The 17,198-nt window shown below is 42.7% G+C and overlaps 1 protein-coding gene across 5 annotated transcripts in view; it reads left to right on the top strand.

Annotated features, from left to right (window-relative positions):
- Positions 1-7,323, top strand: part of Tdp1 (tyrosyl-DNA phosphodiesterase 1) — a 77,290-nt gene extending 69,967 nt beyond the window's left edge. For all 5 annotated transcript variants that reach the window (XR_013439209.1, XR_013439210.1, XM_078050697.1 and 2 more), the window contains 2 exons: positions 2,043-2,151; positions 6,993-7,323. Coding sequence is in view for 3 of the 5 variants with exons in the window: in XM_078050697.1 (XP_077906823.1) it covers positions 2,043-2,151; positions 6,993-7,066 (183 nt within the window). In the remaining 2 variants the exon portion in view is untranslated. The remainder of the gene's footprint in view (positions 1-2,042; positions 2,152-6,992) is intronic.
- The last annotated feature ends 9,875 nt before the right edge of the window (positions 7,324-17,198 follow it).

Genomic DNA, 17,198 nt, shown 5'->3' on the forward strand with positions numbered 1-17,198 from the left:
ACAGCTTAGCAAGTGCCAAAGCAAAGGCTGAAACCCACATTGTCTGAAGCCAAGGTCAGCGTGACGCTTTTTGTGTCCTCACTGTGTCTAGGACCAGTCTCCCCTTACTAAGTTACATGATCACAGGGACTGAGAACCTGGTCCTTATTCTTTTTATGGTGAGTGCTGTTGAGTATGTGGGTATTTAGGCTATGAAGGGCAACCTGTGTTTGGACGCTGGAAGGTGGGAATGAGAGACAGGCAAACTAGCGAGCAGAGTTCCAGGGTGATCCAGGAGGGCCCAGAAGATACCCAGGTGGAGACTCAACAGCCTCTGGGACAGGATTCCTCTGTGTTTCTCCTTTGCTAGCAAAGCAATAAACCTTTTTCCTTTTTCTCAAAATTATGTCCTCCTTATTGTATTGGCACTGGGGACAAGGACTGAGCTTTCAGTAACAAATTTGGCACCCCAGATGGGACCCAAGAGCAGTCCCAGCTCCAACTTTCTTGGTCAGGCCTGGCTCTCCGAGGAACCCGGTCCATGCTGAGGTTGCCAGGTGCTGGAGAACTCGCTGAGAGCCAGCTGCTGGAGAGTTAGGAGATCAGGGAGTTTGCCTCCAGTTGAACCAGAGAAGCTGTTCCTGCAAGTATAGGGAGGGCCCGAGGGACTGTCCCAGCAGCTGCCAAAGCTCTTTTTGCTTCGGGGAGCTCCCCCTTTCTCTCTCTGAATGATACAGTTTGCCCCATTGTGATCCACCTTGAGCAAAAGGAAACTGAACTCAGGAAGGTGGCAACACCCTTGGCCATCTGCATGATCCCTACCCTTTGTATGCCTTGTCCAGTCACCTGCCATCTGCCACTGTGGACCTCTGGACTGCTCTGGTACTGAATGCCCTTAGCTGTCACGCCACCTCCCCATCCAAGGTAGAAAACAAGGACTTTGGGCCACTTCCCCCAACTCTACCCTCTTTCAGCAGGAAGCAGCTTGGAGATGTTGTCGCCCATTTTCCCACAGAAATGGAATGTGGAAATTAACTGTGCGGAAACTAGCAGGGGTCCACTTTATGCTTTGAATATAGCCCTCGCTTCTCTGCCACTGCAACTTATTTTTTAAATAGACATGTTTCTATCTCTTCTTCTCTCTCTGCTCCTCTGAAGAAATGAAGGAATCCAGACTTTAGGGATAGCACCAGAAGATTTCACAAATGACTGTCTCCCAAATTCACAAGGGAATTACGACTCCAACAGAGAACACATGGAATGTAGCCTTTGAATCACCTCCTTTAAAAGCCCCCTGTTCCTGCTGATGGGCAGAATCACAGCCTCTGGGACAGGAGTTCCCTGTGTTTCTCCTTTGCTAGCAAAGCAATAAGCCTTCTTTTTTAAAAAAGCCCATGTGTGGGGCCCAGAGGACAGCACTGATGTCTTAGTCAGTGAGAGGAGGACAGGGTGTGCGCATATCAGCCTGGAGAGAGCCTCCACCTCCACCTGACTCACACCTAAGACTGATACCTTGTTCCGCAGTTCTTGGAATAAACTTTCCATTGTGATGGATCGTGAAGAATTTCCATTTTTCTATTCCTATCCTATTAACTTGAGCACTTCCATTATACATGAAAACAACTTTTACTTCTTCTTTCTCAGGACAGGCTGCCTGTTACTATAGCAATATTGAAAACATTTGAGGTATTTTTATACAATGAGTTCTAAAACTCCCTGCCAACTGTACATGGTGTTTAGTAGAAATGGGCTATAATATCCAGAATTGTTTCTCTTGTTTCTCTGTATCCTTTGTTAAACTCTTGCAAGCTTTTAATTTAATTCTTAAAATGTTAAATCTTATTTTCAGGGAAGAAAATAATTGGGAGGAGTTGTTAAATATATTTGCCTATCAAACATTGAAAATAGCTTTGAAGTCATTTATATTTTGTTGTAAATGTCATAAAGATATGATTGCTTCTTGGGATCTTCCAGGTTCTTTATTTGTTTCAGTTTGGTTTTAGTTTTCTTGTTTTCTTTCGGGAAATGGTGTACAATCATAGATTCCCTCCATGTGTTTGCAGGGCCTGGACAGCTTCAAAGTGAAACAGAAATTCTTCTCTGGCAGCCGGGAGGCAACAGACTTTTTTCCAGTGCCCTATGATCTGCCCCCAGAACCATACGGAAGTAAAGGTGAGACAGCTGAGGGGAACTCTGGGCAGGTGTATCATAGTAGAAACAGAGCCAGGCAGACACCATTGATCCCTCAATGAAACCTGGTTCGTGGAACCCTCTGGAAGCTTAGGTTTACAGAGGCCCCTTTTCTGCCCTGTGATCATTGGAACCACAGTTCTCAAACTGTATGGCCTTAGAACCCTTTTGTATTCTCATGAGTTTTGAGATTCGCGGAAATCATTTATTTATATGGGATTTTGTATCTATTTCTATTTACTGTATTAGGAATTTAAACAGGAACCTACAAATATTTATTCATTAGTTTTAAAATAATAAACATTTGTATGATCATTTCCAAAATTAAAAGACAAAATCAGCAAGCAAAGTGGCATAGTTTAGTGGTTTTGCAGCCTCTTTGTGTTACAGCTAGAAGCCAGCTCCATTTCCACAGCTGCTCTGGGCTGTTAGGCAGTCACGTCAGTCGGCCTCTGCACATTTGTGGGCTCATGACAGCAAGAACCACATGCTGGCTTCATGCATCATGAAGATAATTTCTTACTTCAGAACCTCCCACCCCTCAAAGGGAGGTCCCCAGGCCACACTTGAAAACTGCTACACCAGACTATGACTTTCCTGAGGGCAGTGACCAAGTGTGTTTCACAATAGAAAGGCCATTGGCATATCCACAGCAGGCTCAGAAGTCCTCAGCCAGCCAGCAGGCTTTGTGCACCTTCTGTGTCTGCCCTGGGTGGACCCAGCCTTACAGGCTGTCTGGCCACTTCTGTCGGTCCTGAAAACGTCTGTGCTTAACACAGTGTCCAACCCAGAGCTAGTAGCCAATAACAGTAGTCACCTTTAATATAATTGTTCTTACTGTAATAGCTAGTTCTGTTCCTGGCACATGGGAGAAGTGATTTGGTGTGACTCCCCACTTTCCCTTGGGGAGCAGTGATTTTTTTTTTTTTTTTAATGTCCAAGGCTTGCCTGTGTCAGTCCCCTCCCCTTCTGGATTTCTCTATTCTTCAGGTTCCTTTTCCATAGTTTTTTTAACCCAAGGTCTCTTGAATAAACATAAGTAAGGTGACGGCTTGAAGGATTCTGACTTGGGTCTTGTTCCCCAACCCAGACCCTGTCTGGACTCCCCCACTTCCTTTAGTCCCGATCTCCAAAGGAAGAGGAAAGCGAGTGTGGAAGCCATAGAAAGTCTTTAAAAAACGCCCTCACAAACCTTCCCCTCCAACAGAAAAAGCATTCCCCAGAACCCAGAAGCTGACCACAGGATGATAAATCTCTGATTTGCCCAGCAGGCAGAATGCTTTGCAATGTGTCACTGTCTTTTTTATTTCTTAGGCATTTTCTTTAAAGATACATACAATAGAAAGTGGAGCATTTTATTTTATGTCAGTGCTATTTTATCTCTTACACTGTGTTAGTAGCTTGTAGAATAATACCAGGAATTCAGACACCACCACTTCAAAAACAGCCTGCATTCAAGGAGCCATGTAGACTAAAGAACGGCATTTTACCAAGATGTAGAAAAGTGAGTGGTTAAGAACATTTCAAAAGCACTTCACTTTAAAAAGTGATTTTCAAACTATTATGACACATACAGGGTCTTGTTCGGGGCTTCTTAAAATCAAAACATGATTCAAAAAGCTTAGCAAAGACATCTACTGCTGCATAGTCCTGCCAGATATCTTGAAACCAAGAAAATGATCAAATGAAGTAAAGCAGAACCTAAGACCCAGCTACTGAGGTCCCTTGCTTTCTGCAGGAGCTTCTATTCATTTGTTCTCTCATGGGTGCATAGTGAGCACCTACTGTGTGCAGACAGTCTGGGATGAATCAGTGAACCAGTTAGGCATGAGGTCTCACCCTTATCATTTCCTGAAGTTATATGTAACTCCAAACCCATTTTGCCAATGGGACTTAGTATTTTATTGAGATGACTTCTTATAAAGCAAAATCACCAGTTTTTTAAATTAATACAAATTGGTTCCATATGTCCCATGTGCTGTGACCCTGAGCCTGAGGAGAAAGTGAAACAGATCAGTCCCCCACCTCTCCTGAGCTCCATTCCGTGGGCCACTGCTTTGTATTCTTTCACTGATACTCTGCATTATCTATATGTTACTGAGAAAGTAAAATGAGGACAGCCTGCCTGAACCTAAGTAGTAAGTGCATGTCCTACTTAAGAAGTAACTGAACATACAAAGCTTCAAAGGTGTTAGTTACATTCTGTTTGTGAATAGGTTATTGTATTTTCATTATTTGTTTTTCATTTATTTATTTATTTTTATTTTGTACTTGGGATTGAACCCAGGGCGCTTTACCATGGAGCTTCATACCTAGCCCTTTTTATTTTTTGAGACAGGGTCTTGCTAAATTGCTAAGGCTAGTCTCAAACTTGTGATCTTCCTTCATGAGTCTCCCTAGTCCCCAGGATTACAGGCATGTGCCACCATGCGCAGCATTATTTGTTTTTAGAATATACCTGGCATATATATATATGTGTGTATGTATGTGTATAAATATATTAAAATAATAAGTGTATATAATTTTTTCTTTTACTGTTGTAATATTTTTAATGCATGATAGTTATACATAATAGTGGAATTCATTTCTTTCACATTTTTTACAAAAATGCAGATATACAGAAAAGTTGCAAGAGTGCAAACATTTTGTCACATTTGCATTCTTTCATACTTTACATTTTTCTGATCTATTTGAGTGTTGCAGACATGATAGCCCTTTTTCCCTAAATACTTCAGTGTGTATTGCTAAAAATAAAGTCATTTTCTTACATGACCACTTTACATTTATCAAGATTGGAAAAGTCCGTGGCATCTAGCAGCTCTGAACAAATATCACATGCACATACATGAATATGCATGTAGTATTTGCATATTAGGTTACAAGCTCATTTGTTCTCTTAAGGAACAATTTGAAAGGATTACTTAAAAGGGGCTTTTTCTAAGCCAGTGATTGTTAGTACTGATAGTGTAAAAGAGAGGGTCACAGCCCCCTCTTCTCCCCATAGCCATGTGTCTAGCTTTCCCTCCAGGTTTTAGGGGGAACCTGTCAGTGAGTGTGGAAATCATTGCCCACAGTCCACAGGGGCAGACACATTGAAAAATCAGAACTGCAAGAGATATGCCAGATGGTGATCTCTGGGTCCTTGCCTGGTCCTCACTGACTAATTGAGGGGGAAAGGAGTAAATACAGTGATCTTGACATCACTGGCTGGTTAGTAAATGTCTGCATCTGAGATCCTCTATTTCTGTGAAGAATCTCTCCAATAGCTGCTCATCTAGCAAGAAACAGGGTGTCTGCTACCTTGGGAATGAAGTTGATAATACCCCACTGAGCAATATATAGAAGAGGGGTATAGAGTAGGAGTCCAGGCCCAGAAGATGCTGTTTGCAGTAGAGAGAGCCTAGGCTGGGGTAAAGATGGGGGAGTCAAGCCCAAGTCCATGGCCAAGTCGCTCAACCTTTAATGAAACAAATATGTCAAATGGAAAAGGCTGCCTTTCTCTAACAAGCTTGGTAAAGTTAACAAAAAGGGGATTGGTTTCATGCTTTCAAACCATCTCAAGGCCAAAGATAAGCAATAATGTTCTGATAATTTGTTGCCATCTTCAGAATTCTTGCCTGCGCAACCTGCTGGGTGCTGCTATGTGCACAATTGCTCTAAGATTATTCAACAGGAACAGCAAGGCTGCTGCAAGGAGAGGCTGGCAGAACCACTGTTTCCATGCTGTTTCTGAGAAGGGAAAGGGTCCCTAGCAGGAGAGTTTGCAGAGCCAAGATGCTGCTTTAACGTGGCATCCTTCTTAGACCTGCAGTGAGCTCTCCAGCCCTAAAAAAGTTTTTCTGTTAGTAATACTTGTCGAGACAATGAGACGGGATTTATTTTTAATCCTTGTGATGTATTTAGACCTTACCCATATTCTTATGGTTCTTTTGAATGGTTTAGCTCTCACAGGAACTATGTGTGGTAAAGATGATACTCTGAAGTGTTTTCAGTTTCTAAAATATCTGTTAAAAGGGAGAAAGAACAGTTCGCATTTATTGAGCACCTTCAACATGACTGAAACTTTACACATGCTCTCTTCACACTAATCCCTGGTGGTTGCTAATGTACTTGCCATTTCAGGGGAGAAACCTGAGGCTAAAACCCAGATGCCTTCACTAAGGGCTGAGAGGGAGGGAGGTGGGATTTGAACCTGGGTCCTGGGTGTTCCTTCCAGTGTTCATACCCACACTTGTTGCTTTTTCTCACATTGGTCTGCAGTTAGTCTTTCAGAAGTCTTCATGTCTCATTGATTATTAACATTTAATAAGAAAGCAAAAGCATTTCACAGTCAGGACTCTGGTCCTCTGGGGCCCACTGAGAGCAGCAGTGTGGCCTGGGCTGCGCCAGCTCTTGCTTCCTGCAGCACCCTAAGGAGGAGAGGCGCAGCTGCCTGAGGTGGCCCCTGCTGTGTGCCAGACACCACGTCTTACTTGCTATCTGGAATCATCTCATTTGTCTTATGACAGCATTGTGGTGTGCATAGATAAGGAAACTGGGGTTCAGACTGACAAAGTAATTTGCTAGTGTGGCAAGGCGAGGTGGCAGGCCAGGATTCATCCTTGGGTGCTGCTCACCTCCCTTCCCATGCTCAGCTGACCTTGTGCCTTAACATGAACCTTTACGAAAACCACTGTCTGAACGGGGTATCCTCCAGTTGATTCAAAGACATTCTTCACAGTTTGGAGACCTGAGCACACAGTGATTTTACCCTATCAGGTGAGTGAGTTTTCTGTGATCCTGTTCAAATAAATATTCTGTAATGTTTTGGTATTTTTTCCCAGATCGGCCATGGATTTGGAACATTCCTTATATCAAAGCGCCAGATACACACGGGAACATGTGGGTGCCCTCCTGAGAATCTTAAAGCACTGTGAAATTGAGCATAAGATGTTGAGCCCCAAACCTTGGATATTCTTGTGGGGTGTTCATTTCCCTTAAAATCTGACTTGCATCCCTGCAAAACTCATGAAGGTTGCTCTTGTGAACTTGGATGTTGGTTATACTTTTAATGTTTATTGTCAGCATTCTCACTTTAAAAAAAAAAGTGTTATTTTCTTATTCACTTTTATGTGTTTTGGAAAGAAAGCTATTAAACTTCACATGTTAAAAATATGTATCTATGCCGATATGAAATTACCCCCCTACTGAAGAGGACTCAGATCTCAAAAGTTGTGGCTTGACTGTGTTTTGTGATTCCACCCTCTCTCAATCTCCGAAGGTATCTTCAGCCAGCCTGGCTTTCCAGAGAAAGCAAGCCGTCCATCACAGCCCCCTCTCTAGTCCAGATACCCACTTTGCAGCTCTCCGTGGGTTTCAGCCTTAGCTCCCCAAGCTTCTCATTGCCAGCACCCTGCCTGCTGCCTCCCTGCTTACAGACAGGTCACACTAGTAAGCCATTTGCTTACCCTTTCCCAAGCTAGAAGGGTATCTCTTCCATCCCCAGAAATTTCCAAAGACAGCTCATAGGATCATACAGAAGCACATGGGTATCTTATTTAGAAGAAATACTACAAGGGGACTGACTTTGGTGCCGTCCGTTTACGTGTAAGGAAGCTGAGGCTGTGTCCACTGGTCATACGGCTGGCTGGGGTCAGAACTGTGTCCTGCTTCTTGTGTGTCGGGATCTCCTGAGGCAATTTGGATTGTTTTATCCTGCTCAAGGCTGACTCCCCGCTGGTCACCAGCCTCTTCATCGCATAGTTTAGGGAAAAATTAATATTAGTTTTGGGGGGGGAAAAAGTCTAAATAGTCTTTCAAACTCTTTCTCAGAGGCCTAGGACTTTCCAAAGCTACCTTGAAAACTTGAGGTTGTGTGTGCTGAGCTAAAGCAGGATGGTAGGAAGACGGGCCCTTTGAGGGCCCTTCTCTCACAGAGAACTTCTGGTTTACAAACTGGAATTCTATAAAGCATATTATCTGGGACTTTTTTCTGCTAAAAAAAAAAAAAAACTATTGAATTGGTTAAGCAGTTCATTTCACGGGTAAGAAGACTAAGGCTTGTCTGAACCTACCCTCTGTATACTACAACATTCAAACCCTACACCAGATGAGCGTGCTGGGCATGGAGGAAATGGGGAGAGTCTGTGCTAGCAGCAGAAGCCAGCGTAGTGGAGGGCAGGCCCCGAGCTGGTACCCACCCGTCAGAACTGTGGCAAAGAACCTGAGGTTTGGTGGCTTCATCCTCAAGGGGCGGGGGGCAGAAACTTGGGTGACTTCACTACCAGGATCCAGGCAGTGCCAGTCTGCTGGGGAGCTGGATGCAGCCAGTCAGAATGGTGGCCGTCTGCAGCTGGCCTTCATGGCCTTGTGGTCCACATAACAGTACAGGGAGGTGGACAGGTAGTCTGTGCCAAATCACAGAGCTGGAGTCAGGTGGGCCAGGATGGACTCCTAGCTCTGCCACTCACCAACCTGTTGCCTGGGCCAGGCCAACTCACATCTCTGTGCTTCAGCCCTCGGCTGTCAGACCAAGTCTGCACCGCCCCCCCCCCCAGGGTTACTTGAATCTTCCAGGAGATTGTGCAAAGTGCTTATGCAGGACCGGAAGGGGCGAGGGGCAGCCCTGCCTCCGCTGTCATTCATTTCTCAGGACAGTCCTTGTCCCTAACATTCCTGTCTCTACTTATCATAGATTGGTCCCCTGACCACCCTCCAGCCCCAGGGGGGCCCTGGATGCCACCTGGACAGGTCATGTAGATGAGGCTGGGTGGAGAACTTCAAGGGCCATGCAGGATCAAAGAGTCTACTCTTGGTGGGTGTCCAGCAGTCCTGTGGCCCTACCCATGAGCAGGGACTCGGGAGAGGCCAAGGCTAGGCTGGGCTGGGCTGGGCTGTGCTGAGCCAAGCTGGACCAGCCAGGTAGGGCCAGCACCACATGTTTTCTGGGCACAGTTGTAGTACACTTGGGAAATAATTCCCTGAGAATAGTCCCGAACATGTGGAACACAGAAGGTAAGAAGTCCAACCCATATGGTCCTCAATTTAACGGGACTGGCTAAACTACCTACAGTGCAGGGGAAAGTACCGCTGAACCAGGCTGCTAATGCTTTGGGGGAAATCGCACCTCTGGTCTCAGGCTGCGTCTCAGCAACTCCTTCTCCCCACCTGAGGCCACCCTCCCTGCCCCCGTCTGCATGAAGCAGCATGGCCCCTTCTGTGCCTTTCCCTGCATCTGTGTGACGTGCCAAGGCAGGAGGTGCCTGGCTGAGCAAGGAGTTTTCCACATGGGGACTAAAGAAAGGAGGGCTTTGTGTCGTGAAAAGGTGTTATCTTCTTCAGCCTTCCCTGACATTCTTTTGTGAAGATAGACATGTAGTCTAAAGTGTAGAGATGTCCACAGCAAATGACAAATTCCAACAGCAGGCTCAATGCTTGAGCACTGCAAAGACCCAAACACACTGAATGAGAGAATGGCCAAGCGTGACACCTGGCAATCCACAGGAACTCACATGCCATTTTGGCAGGAGGATTTCATGTCCCCTGTTTCCCAGGAGTCCTCATGGGAAGGGAAGCCTGGTCACCACCAGCTGCTTAGAGTGAGTGAGATAGGGTTTTCAAATTATTTGTCAACATACTCCTGGGCAAAACTGCCTGTTTTTAACTGTAGTGTGACATAAAGCAGCCTTGAATTGCCCTGGTCTGGGCTGATGTTTTCATATAACAGTATTTGTTACTATTGCCCAAGTTCTCCTTATACTTCAGTTCCTATATGTAAGTGCTTTAAACTCACATCACCATTGTTGGCCCATTTGACAGATGAGAAAACCAAGGTTCAAGGGACTTAAATAACAGAAGGTCCCACCTTAAGCAGTGAAACCAAAGCTGCTGCCTCAGACATGCTCACAGTCTGCACCTCACCCCCTGCAGAAGGAGCTTCATTTCTCTGGAATCTGGTACAATTTATATGATTTTCCTTAATAACAATCATTCAAGTAACATGACTTTTCAAATGACTATAGTTTACACATTAGACTCAGTATGCTTAAAATTAAGTCTTTTTCCATGTGAAATTAAAAGTTTATTTTCTAGGGAAACTACTATTACTTGATCCTTTTTTTTTTTTTTTTTAAGTTTTGGGACATTTGACATTCTGTCATTAGAATTACAATTGTAACCCTTCCTGAAGAATTAAGGAAGAATCCTTGGGAAGGCTTGCTTCAGATTGATGAGTGCCTCAAAATAAAGATTTGGTTAGGCATTTTATAAAGCTTAGCAATTATACTGATGGATTAGTGATGTTAATTATGACAATGTATGACAAAAAAATCTGCACAGGAACTCAGTGACAGTGTAGAGTTAAATCTAAAATCCTACTGATTATATGCTAACCACATGTTCTGCATAGGTCAGATCCCATCATGATAAAACCTTTGGAAATTTTCCAAATTTAATAGCCCATTTTTGTCAAGAAATAACCAGGACTAAAGAGTGCCACAAGCTGCCCCATCTCCCATTACATTTCTCTCCACTAGTAACTTATGTGGCTGTTGTCATATAAAAGGACTCAAACAAAAAAAAAAAAAAAAAAAAAAAGATGAAACAGACCAGAACAGGGGCTAGGTGCAGCCATTTGCTCCTGGGAAATGCCAGCCATGGTGTGACCAGGACCCAGGAGGGAGACAGCTGATTGATAACTCTTAGGCCCAGTCAATGCCCACGGGTCCCTGAGCATTAACATTCACCAGCAGCAAATACTGAACTGTTTGTGCCAGGAACTGTGTCACATGTTTACCCAGTCTTCATAATAACCCTATCAAGGAGGCACTGTTATCCCATTTACAGATAGGAAACTAAGGAGATTATTTGTCCACAGTGGTACCACTGACAAGGACAGAGGGCATAGCTCCAGAGCTGGGCTTTACTGCTGTGATGTCCAGGCAGCAAATGTGGCGACGTTCCCAACCACAGCCCAGGAGCAGACTTCATGTACATGAAGTTCAACTAGATATAAGACCGGGTAAGCTTTCATCACTGCCACAGCCATTCACTGTTAGCATGACGGAATCAACTAGCAGCACATACAGTCGGCCACTAAATGTCCCATCAGTACACAGGACCAAGTGGCTGAATTATTCATGCCAGATCTTGCTGGCAAAGTAGGCACCTTTTGAGGTAGAGCAGAGCGGGCTGAAAACTTGGCACTCGTTTGTATGATTTATTAAATTTGGTGACAGAAGCCTATCATTTGTGTTGACTTGCTAGATCAAAAGTACAGAATGGGGGCTGGGGATGTGGCTCAAATGGTAGCGCGCTCACCTGGCATGCACGGGGCACTGGGTTCGCTCCTCAGCACCACATAAAAATAAAATAAAGATGTTGTGTCCACCGAAAACTAAAAAATAAATATTAAAAAACTCTCTCTCTCTTTAAAAAAAAAAAAAAAGTACAGAATGGGATCAGTGGGTGTCAGAAGAGAAGGTGGCATAGAAGATGCTAGAGACTACCAAGAGGCAAAAGGCAGCCCAGGAAATAAGGTACTGGGGTGCCATAAACAAAGATGTCTCACACAATAATGGGTGGTGAGCAAATGAGGGCGCTTGTGTTACAAGCCTTGGAACCATCCAAATCTGCACTGTGCAGAGGTCCAAGCAAGACTGTCTCAAAGCAGAATAGCTGGCATATGCAAGCTCTCCTTTATTCTCTTTAGACCTTCAAGAAGCTCCACTGAAACCACAGTCAGACAATCTTTTGTTCACGTGTCTGAGACACTTGGTTCAGTTACCTGTTCCCTTGGTGGCAAGGTTTGAACTGGAAGGCATCCAGACGAAACTCCGTTGGTAAGACACAAAAGAGAAGCTGGGCGAGGAAAGACAAAGGAGAAGTTGCCTCCACCCATTCACTCTGGGTCAGCATGATTATACCTAACTTGATACACATCACCATGCCAAGAAGCAGGTGACAGTATCTCCAGTTTTCAGGGGTGAGAATAAGGTTCAGAGTGACGCAGCTAGATCATGAACTAGATCTGTGCCTCATCAGTGGTGCTGGTCTGCCCTGGCTAAGCCAGTATATGTCCCTGTCTGGGCCCAAAGATGCAGATGCCATTGTATGGGCCTTGAATAATTATTTATTCATAGTTCTTTAAAAATTATCATGACCACTGCTGAACACAATGGTACACTCCTGTAATCCCAGTTACTCGGGAAGCTCAGACAGGAGGATCAAAAGTCTGATGCCAGCCCAGACAATTGAGTGAGACCCTGTCTCAAAAATGAAAATGGCTAGGATATAGCTCAGTGGCAAAGCTCCCCTGGGTGAAACCCCAGTGCCACAAATAAAAGAAAATAAAGGTCAGAAAGCGACCAAAAGCAGACAGGAACTAGAGGTGAGTCCACATCTGGAAGAAAGGCACCGTGCTGGACAAACTTCCTGTACTTTGTTTTTCACCACTTCGAGCCAGAGTTTGAGTCTTAGTCTACACAATGCAGAACATGTAAGCCTCCAGTGGAAAGTCTCTAGTCCTGCTGGCTTGAAGAGCCAGAGCAGAGGGTCTGGAGCAAGCATGGCCTCTTGGGAACAAGGGAGAACAACAGAAGAGAGCCAGAGAGGGATTCCCAAATTCTACTATATAAACCCTGCTCAAGTCTCTGGCCACCAAACTCTGTACATAGGGCTAAAAACAACATTTTTAAAAGCTAAAAATTCAGTTTCTTAGTTACACAGACCACATTTCAAGTGCTCAGGAGTCACTACATATTGAATAGAACAGATACAAGATATTTCCATTATGCACTAAGTTGCAATGGACAGCATTGGCTTGGTTCAACCCAATTAAAACATGGAAATCGTCAGAACCAGCTCAGTGCCCTCCCAAAAAAGGGCCAACTCTGCACTGCTCATAACAGATCTGCTTTAAATGTAAAAAGACGGACAAATTAAGTGACTTGGAAAAGATAGATACAAACGTCAAGCAAGAGGAAGCTATGGTGACTGAATTAATGTCAGATAAAGTAGACTTCGAGACAAAGGGATATTACCAGTAATGAAAAGAGACTTCCTAATGATAAAAAATCACTACATCAGGAAGGCCAAATAATCGTAAAGACATATAATCTGATTACAGCTTTGAAGTACATGAAAGAAACATCAACAGTTAAGGGAGGAGTAGACACACAATTATACCTGATAATTTTAAACTCACTAATTGATATAACTAGAACTATAAAGACAAGCAGAAGATCTGAAAGACACAATTATCCTGACTTACCATGACACTATAACTGTAGAATATACATTCTTTTCAAGTACATATGTACTAATGTAGCTGGACCACAAAACAAGCCTCAATAAATTTAGAAAGACTAGACACATGCTGAATATGATTCTCTGACCACATTGGAAATAAGTTAGAAATAATTTGCCTTTAAAAAATACAAATATTTGGAAATTAAGCAACACATGTAAATATTTTATGGACCAAAGAAGAAAACAAAACATTTTGAACACAACATGAAAATAAAACATTCCAATAATTTCAGGATGCAGATAGCACTGCGCTAATAGAGAAACTTAGAGCTTTAAAATGCCAACATTAGCAAAGAAGAAGGATCTAAGATCAGTGTTTTAAACATCTACTACAAGAAGCTTAAAAAGAAAAAAAACAATAAGAATAATAAAAATAATAGAATAGAAGCTCCAAGTGGAATTTATCCCAGAAATGCAATGCTTTTCTTCTTAAAAGTTAATGCTTTCTAATGCTCATGCTTAACTGTAGAAAATAAATTGATGAAATTCAACATATATTAATAGAATAAAGGAGAAAAGTATTGCAATAGATAAGAGACAGCATGAAACAAAATTAAGTACTCATCCATGTTTCATTTAAAAACTAGAATGAAAATAAAAGGAAACTTCTTCAACCAGATAAAGGGTATCCATGAAAAACCTATAGCTAATACCATATATAATGATGAGAAACTGAAAGCCTTCTCCTAAGATCTTCAGTAAAGTACCTACTTCCACCTGTTCTACTCAGTAATAAACTAAGGTACTAGCCATTGTAATAAGACAAGAAAAAAGATATTATTTTATATAAATAATCATGACATCAAAACTCAGATGTCATGATTATTTATATAAAAATTCCTAAAGGAATCAGTAAAACAATCATTATAATTAATAATCAAATTAACAAGTTTGGAGGAAAAAAGTAATTTGCAAAAAGTCATTTGTATTTTTATATACCAAGGCAAAAGCAAATGATTGAAAAACATTTTGAAATTCCATTTACAATGGCATCAAAAGAACATGACTTTACAAAATGATATGAACATGGCTTTACAAAATGACTTTATAAAAGTTATGCAAGATCTCTATAAAATTTTTCTAGAAAATCAAAATAAATAGAGGGATATACGTTACTCATGAACCATTCAAGATATCAGTTCTCCCAAATTAGTTCAACAAAATCCTAATGAAGATCACAAAAGGCTTTTTCTGATGAAATTTAATAAGCTGATTCTAAAATTTTTTCATGGAAAATATTATTCAAATAAATCTTGAAAATGAAGAATGAAGTTGGAAGACTCACACTTCTTGAATTCAAGTTCTACTACACAGCTACAAAATAGAACAGTAAACTGCATACTGTGGTATTAGCATGGGAGTAGAGAAATAAGATAACAAAATACAGATTCCTGAAATAAATTCATTCCTATTGTCTTTTCAACAAATGACCCTGGAATAATTGGATATCCATGTGAAGAAAATGAATAACTCTGACCTCACACCATATAGAAACAAACTTAAAATGGATTAGGGACCCAAATATAAAAGCTGGGGGAAAGGAGACAAAACTATGCACTCTTGAAGGAGGGTGTATGTGTTTTGTTTTTGTTTTTTGTTGATGGTCCTTTTTAAAAATTTATTTATTTATGTGCAGTGCTGAGAATGGAACCCAATGCCTCACACATGCCAGGCAAGCACTCTACCACTGGGCTATAACCCTGGCTCAATGATTTCTTAATATACAGAAATTGAAGAAGATTGATACATTGGGCTAAACCAAAATTAAAACATTTGTCAGAAAACATTTAAGAACATAAATAGGTAAGCCAGAGGTAGAAAATAGTTGCAAAATGCATGTCTAAGAAAGAACTGATATCCTGGATATATAAAGACACTCTATAACTCAATAATAGAGAAAACATTGTTCAGTGGGCAGAAAATTGACAAAGATATATAAATATCCAACCAAGGATGCAAATTAAAACCACAGGAGATAATGCTATGCATCCAACAATATACAGACTATTTAAAATTTAAATGACTGATAATGCCAAATATTCACAAGGATATGGAAGCTTCTGGAACTGTTCTACATTGTCGGTTATGATAGTTACTTTGAGAAAATGTCAGGTAGTTTCTTACAAAACTAAATAAATGATGATACCCTATCATCCAGCAATTTTACTCCAAGAACTCCCAAGAGATATGAAAACACATATCATTATTTATGATGACCAAAATTTTCCAACATCCTGGTTTCTATCAATAGAAGAGTGAATAAAACTGTTACATCCAAACAATAAAAAACTAGAGGAAAATTACTAAGATATATAACATGAATAAGTCTCAAAAATCTCTCAGGAGTAAAATTGCTGGATCATAAGGTATCGTCATGTATTTAGTTTTGTAAGAAACTACCTGACATTTTCTCAAAGTAACTATCATAACTGACAATGTAGAACAGCTCCAGAAGCTTCCATATCCTTGATTTACATAAAAGACTTGACTGTATGATTCTGTCTAGTTCCAAAGCAGGCAAAACCAAGTTCTATAAAAGCGGAAATAATCCATGGTAGGAGGATTGAGAGCAGTGGTTTCCTCTGAAGGAATGAGGGTGGGGATTTACTGGAAAGGGACTTAGGGCCTGTTGATGAAGGTGGTTGATAGATTGGGTAGATTAGTGTTTGGCTTCCAAAGGTGTACACATTTGTGAGAACTCACCTGATGGTACCCTTAAGATTTGTCCATTTCATTATATGTAAAATTTACTGCAAAATTAAAAAAAAAATCTGTCAATGTTAAACTCTAGGTAATGGCAGAAGTACTGGCAATGCAGGCAGTAGTGTGTCCATGTCCACCACTTTTTGAAATGCATCCTAACTGCGTTGATGATGGAGAGAGGGACAGAAAAATACATAATAAAGTATAATAAATGTTAATTGTAGAATCTAGGTTGTGGGTATCGCTGTAAAATTGGCTGAACTTTTGGAAATGTTTTGAGTTTTTCATAATTAAATGGGGGTGGGGAAGGATCAATGTGGTCTAATCCTGCAGTATACACATGTCCCTGTACTATTTCCCCCTTAAGCTCCTATCCCAATGGGCTAAAGAGAGGCATTGGGGAGTCAATAACGGAGCCAAGGAACGCATAGGGCTTCTAATGAACTCGCTGGAGCTATTTATTCGCTTGGTTTTACTAAACAGGACTGGAAGCCCTTCTCTTTTGTGTTCCTAGTTGAGAATACTGGTAGGTGGATCCCCTGGGAGCACACGCTGGGAATACGGAAAAATTCGACTCAGCTCGCAGGTGCCCACGTATCCACTCCTTCTTGCATCCATATTCCGTCCCACGCGCCCGGGGCGGGTGACTCTGGAGAGGCGGTGTGTGGCTGGGTTCACGCGTGGGGGCGAGGTGTGTCGGAAGAGGACCGAGCGCCCTCTCCTGGCCCCGGAGGGACCCACGCAGGCCGCCTAAGCACCCGACCCGCCTCCCCAGCACTGGCTCCCGGGATCTGCGCACCGGGTGGGAGCGCTGCAGCCCCGAGGTTGGCCCGCCGAGCGCCGCGAGCCTGCCGGCGGAGACCAGCCCAAGAGGCGGCCCTCGCGGCCAGGAGGCGGGCGACAGGGTGGAGTCGCTTTGGCTGGCAGCCGCGCGGCTCCACCTGTTGCGGTGTCGGAGCACGCCCGCTAGGAAAGGCCGAGCTGCACTCGGCAGGGCAGGGCCGAGGAGGAAACCCCGGGACAATCCTGACCGAGCGGTA

Source organism: Ictidomys tridecemlineatus, chromosome 5, assembly GCF_052094955.1.
Source record: "Ictidomys tridecemlineatus isolate mIctTri1 chromosome 5, mIctTri1.hap1, whole genome shotgun sequence".
NCBI classification, from domain to species: domain Eukaryota; kingdom Metazoa; phylum Chordata; class Mammalia; order Rodentia; family Sciuridae; genus Ictidomys; species Ictidomys tridecemlineatus.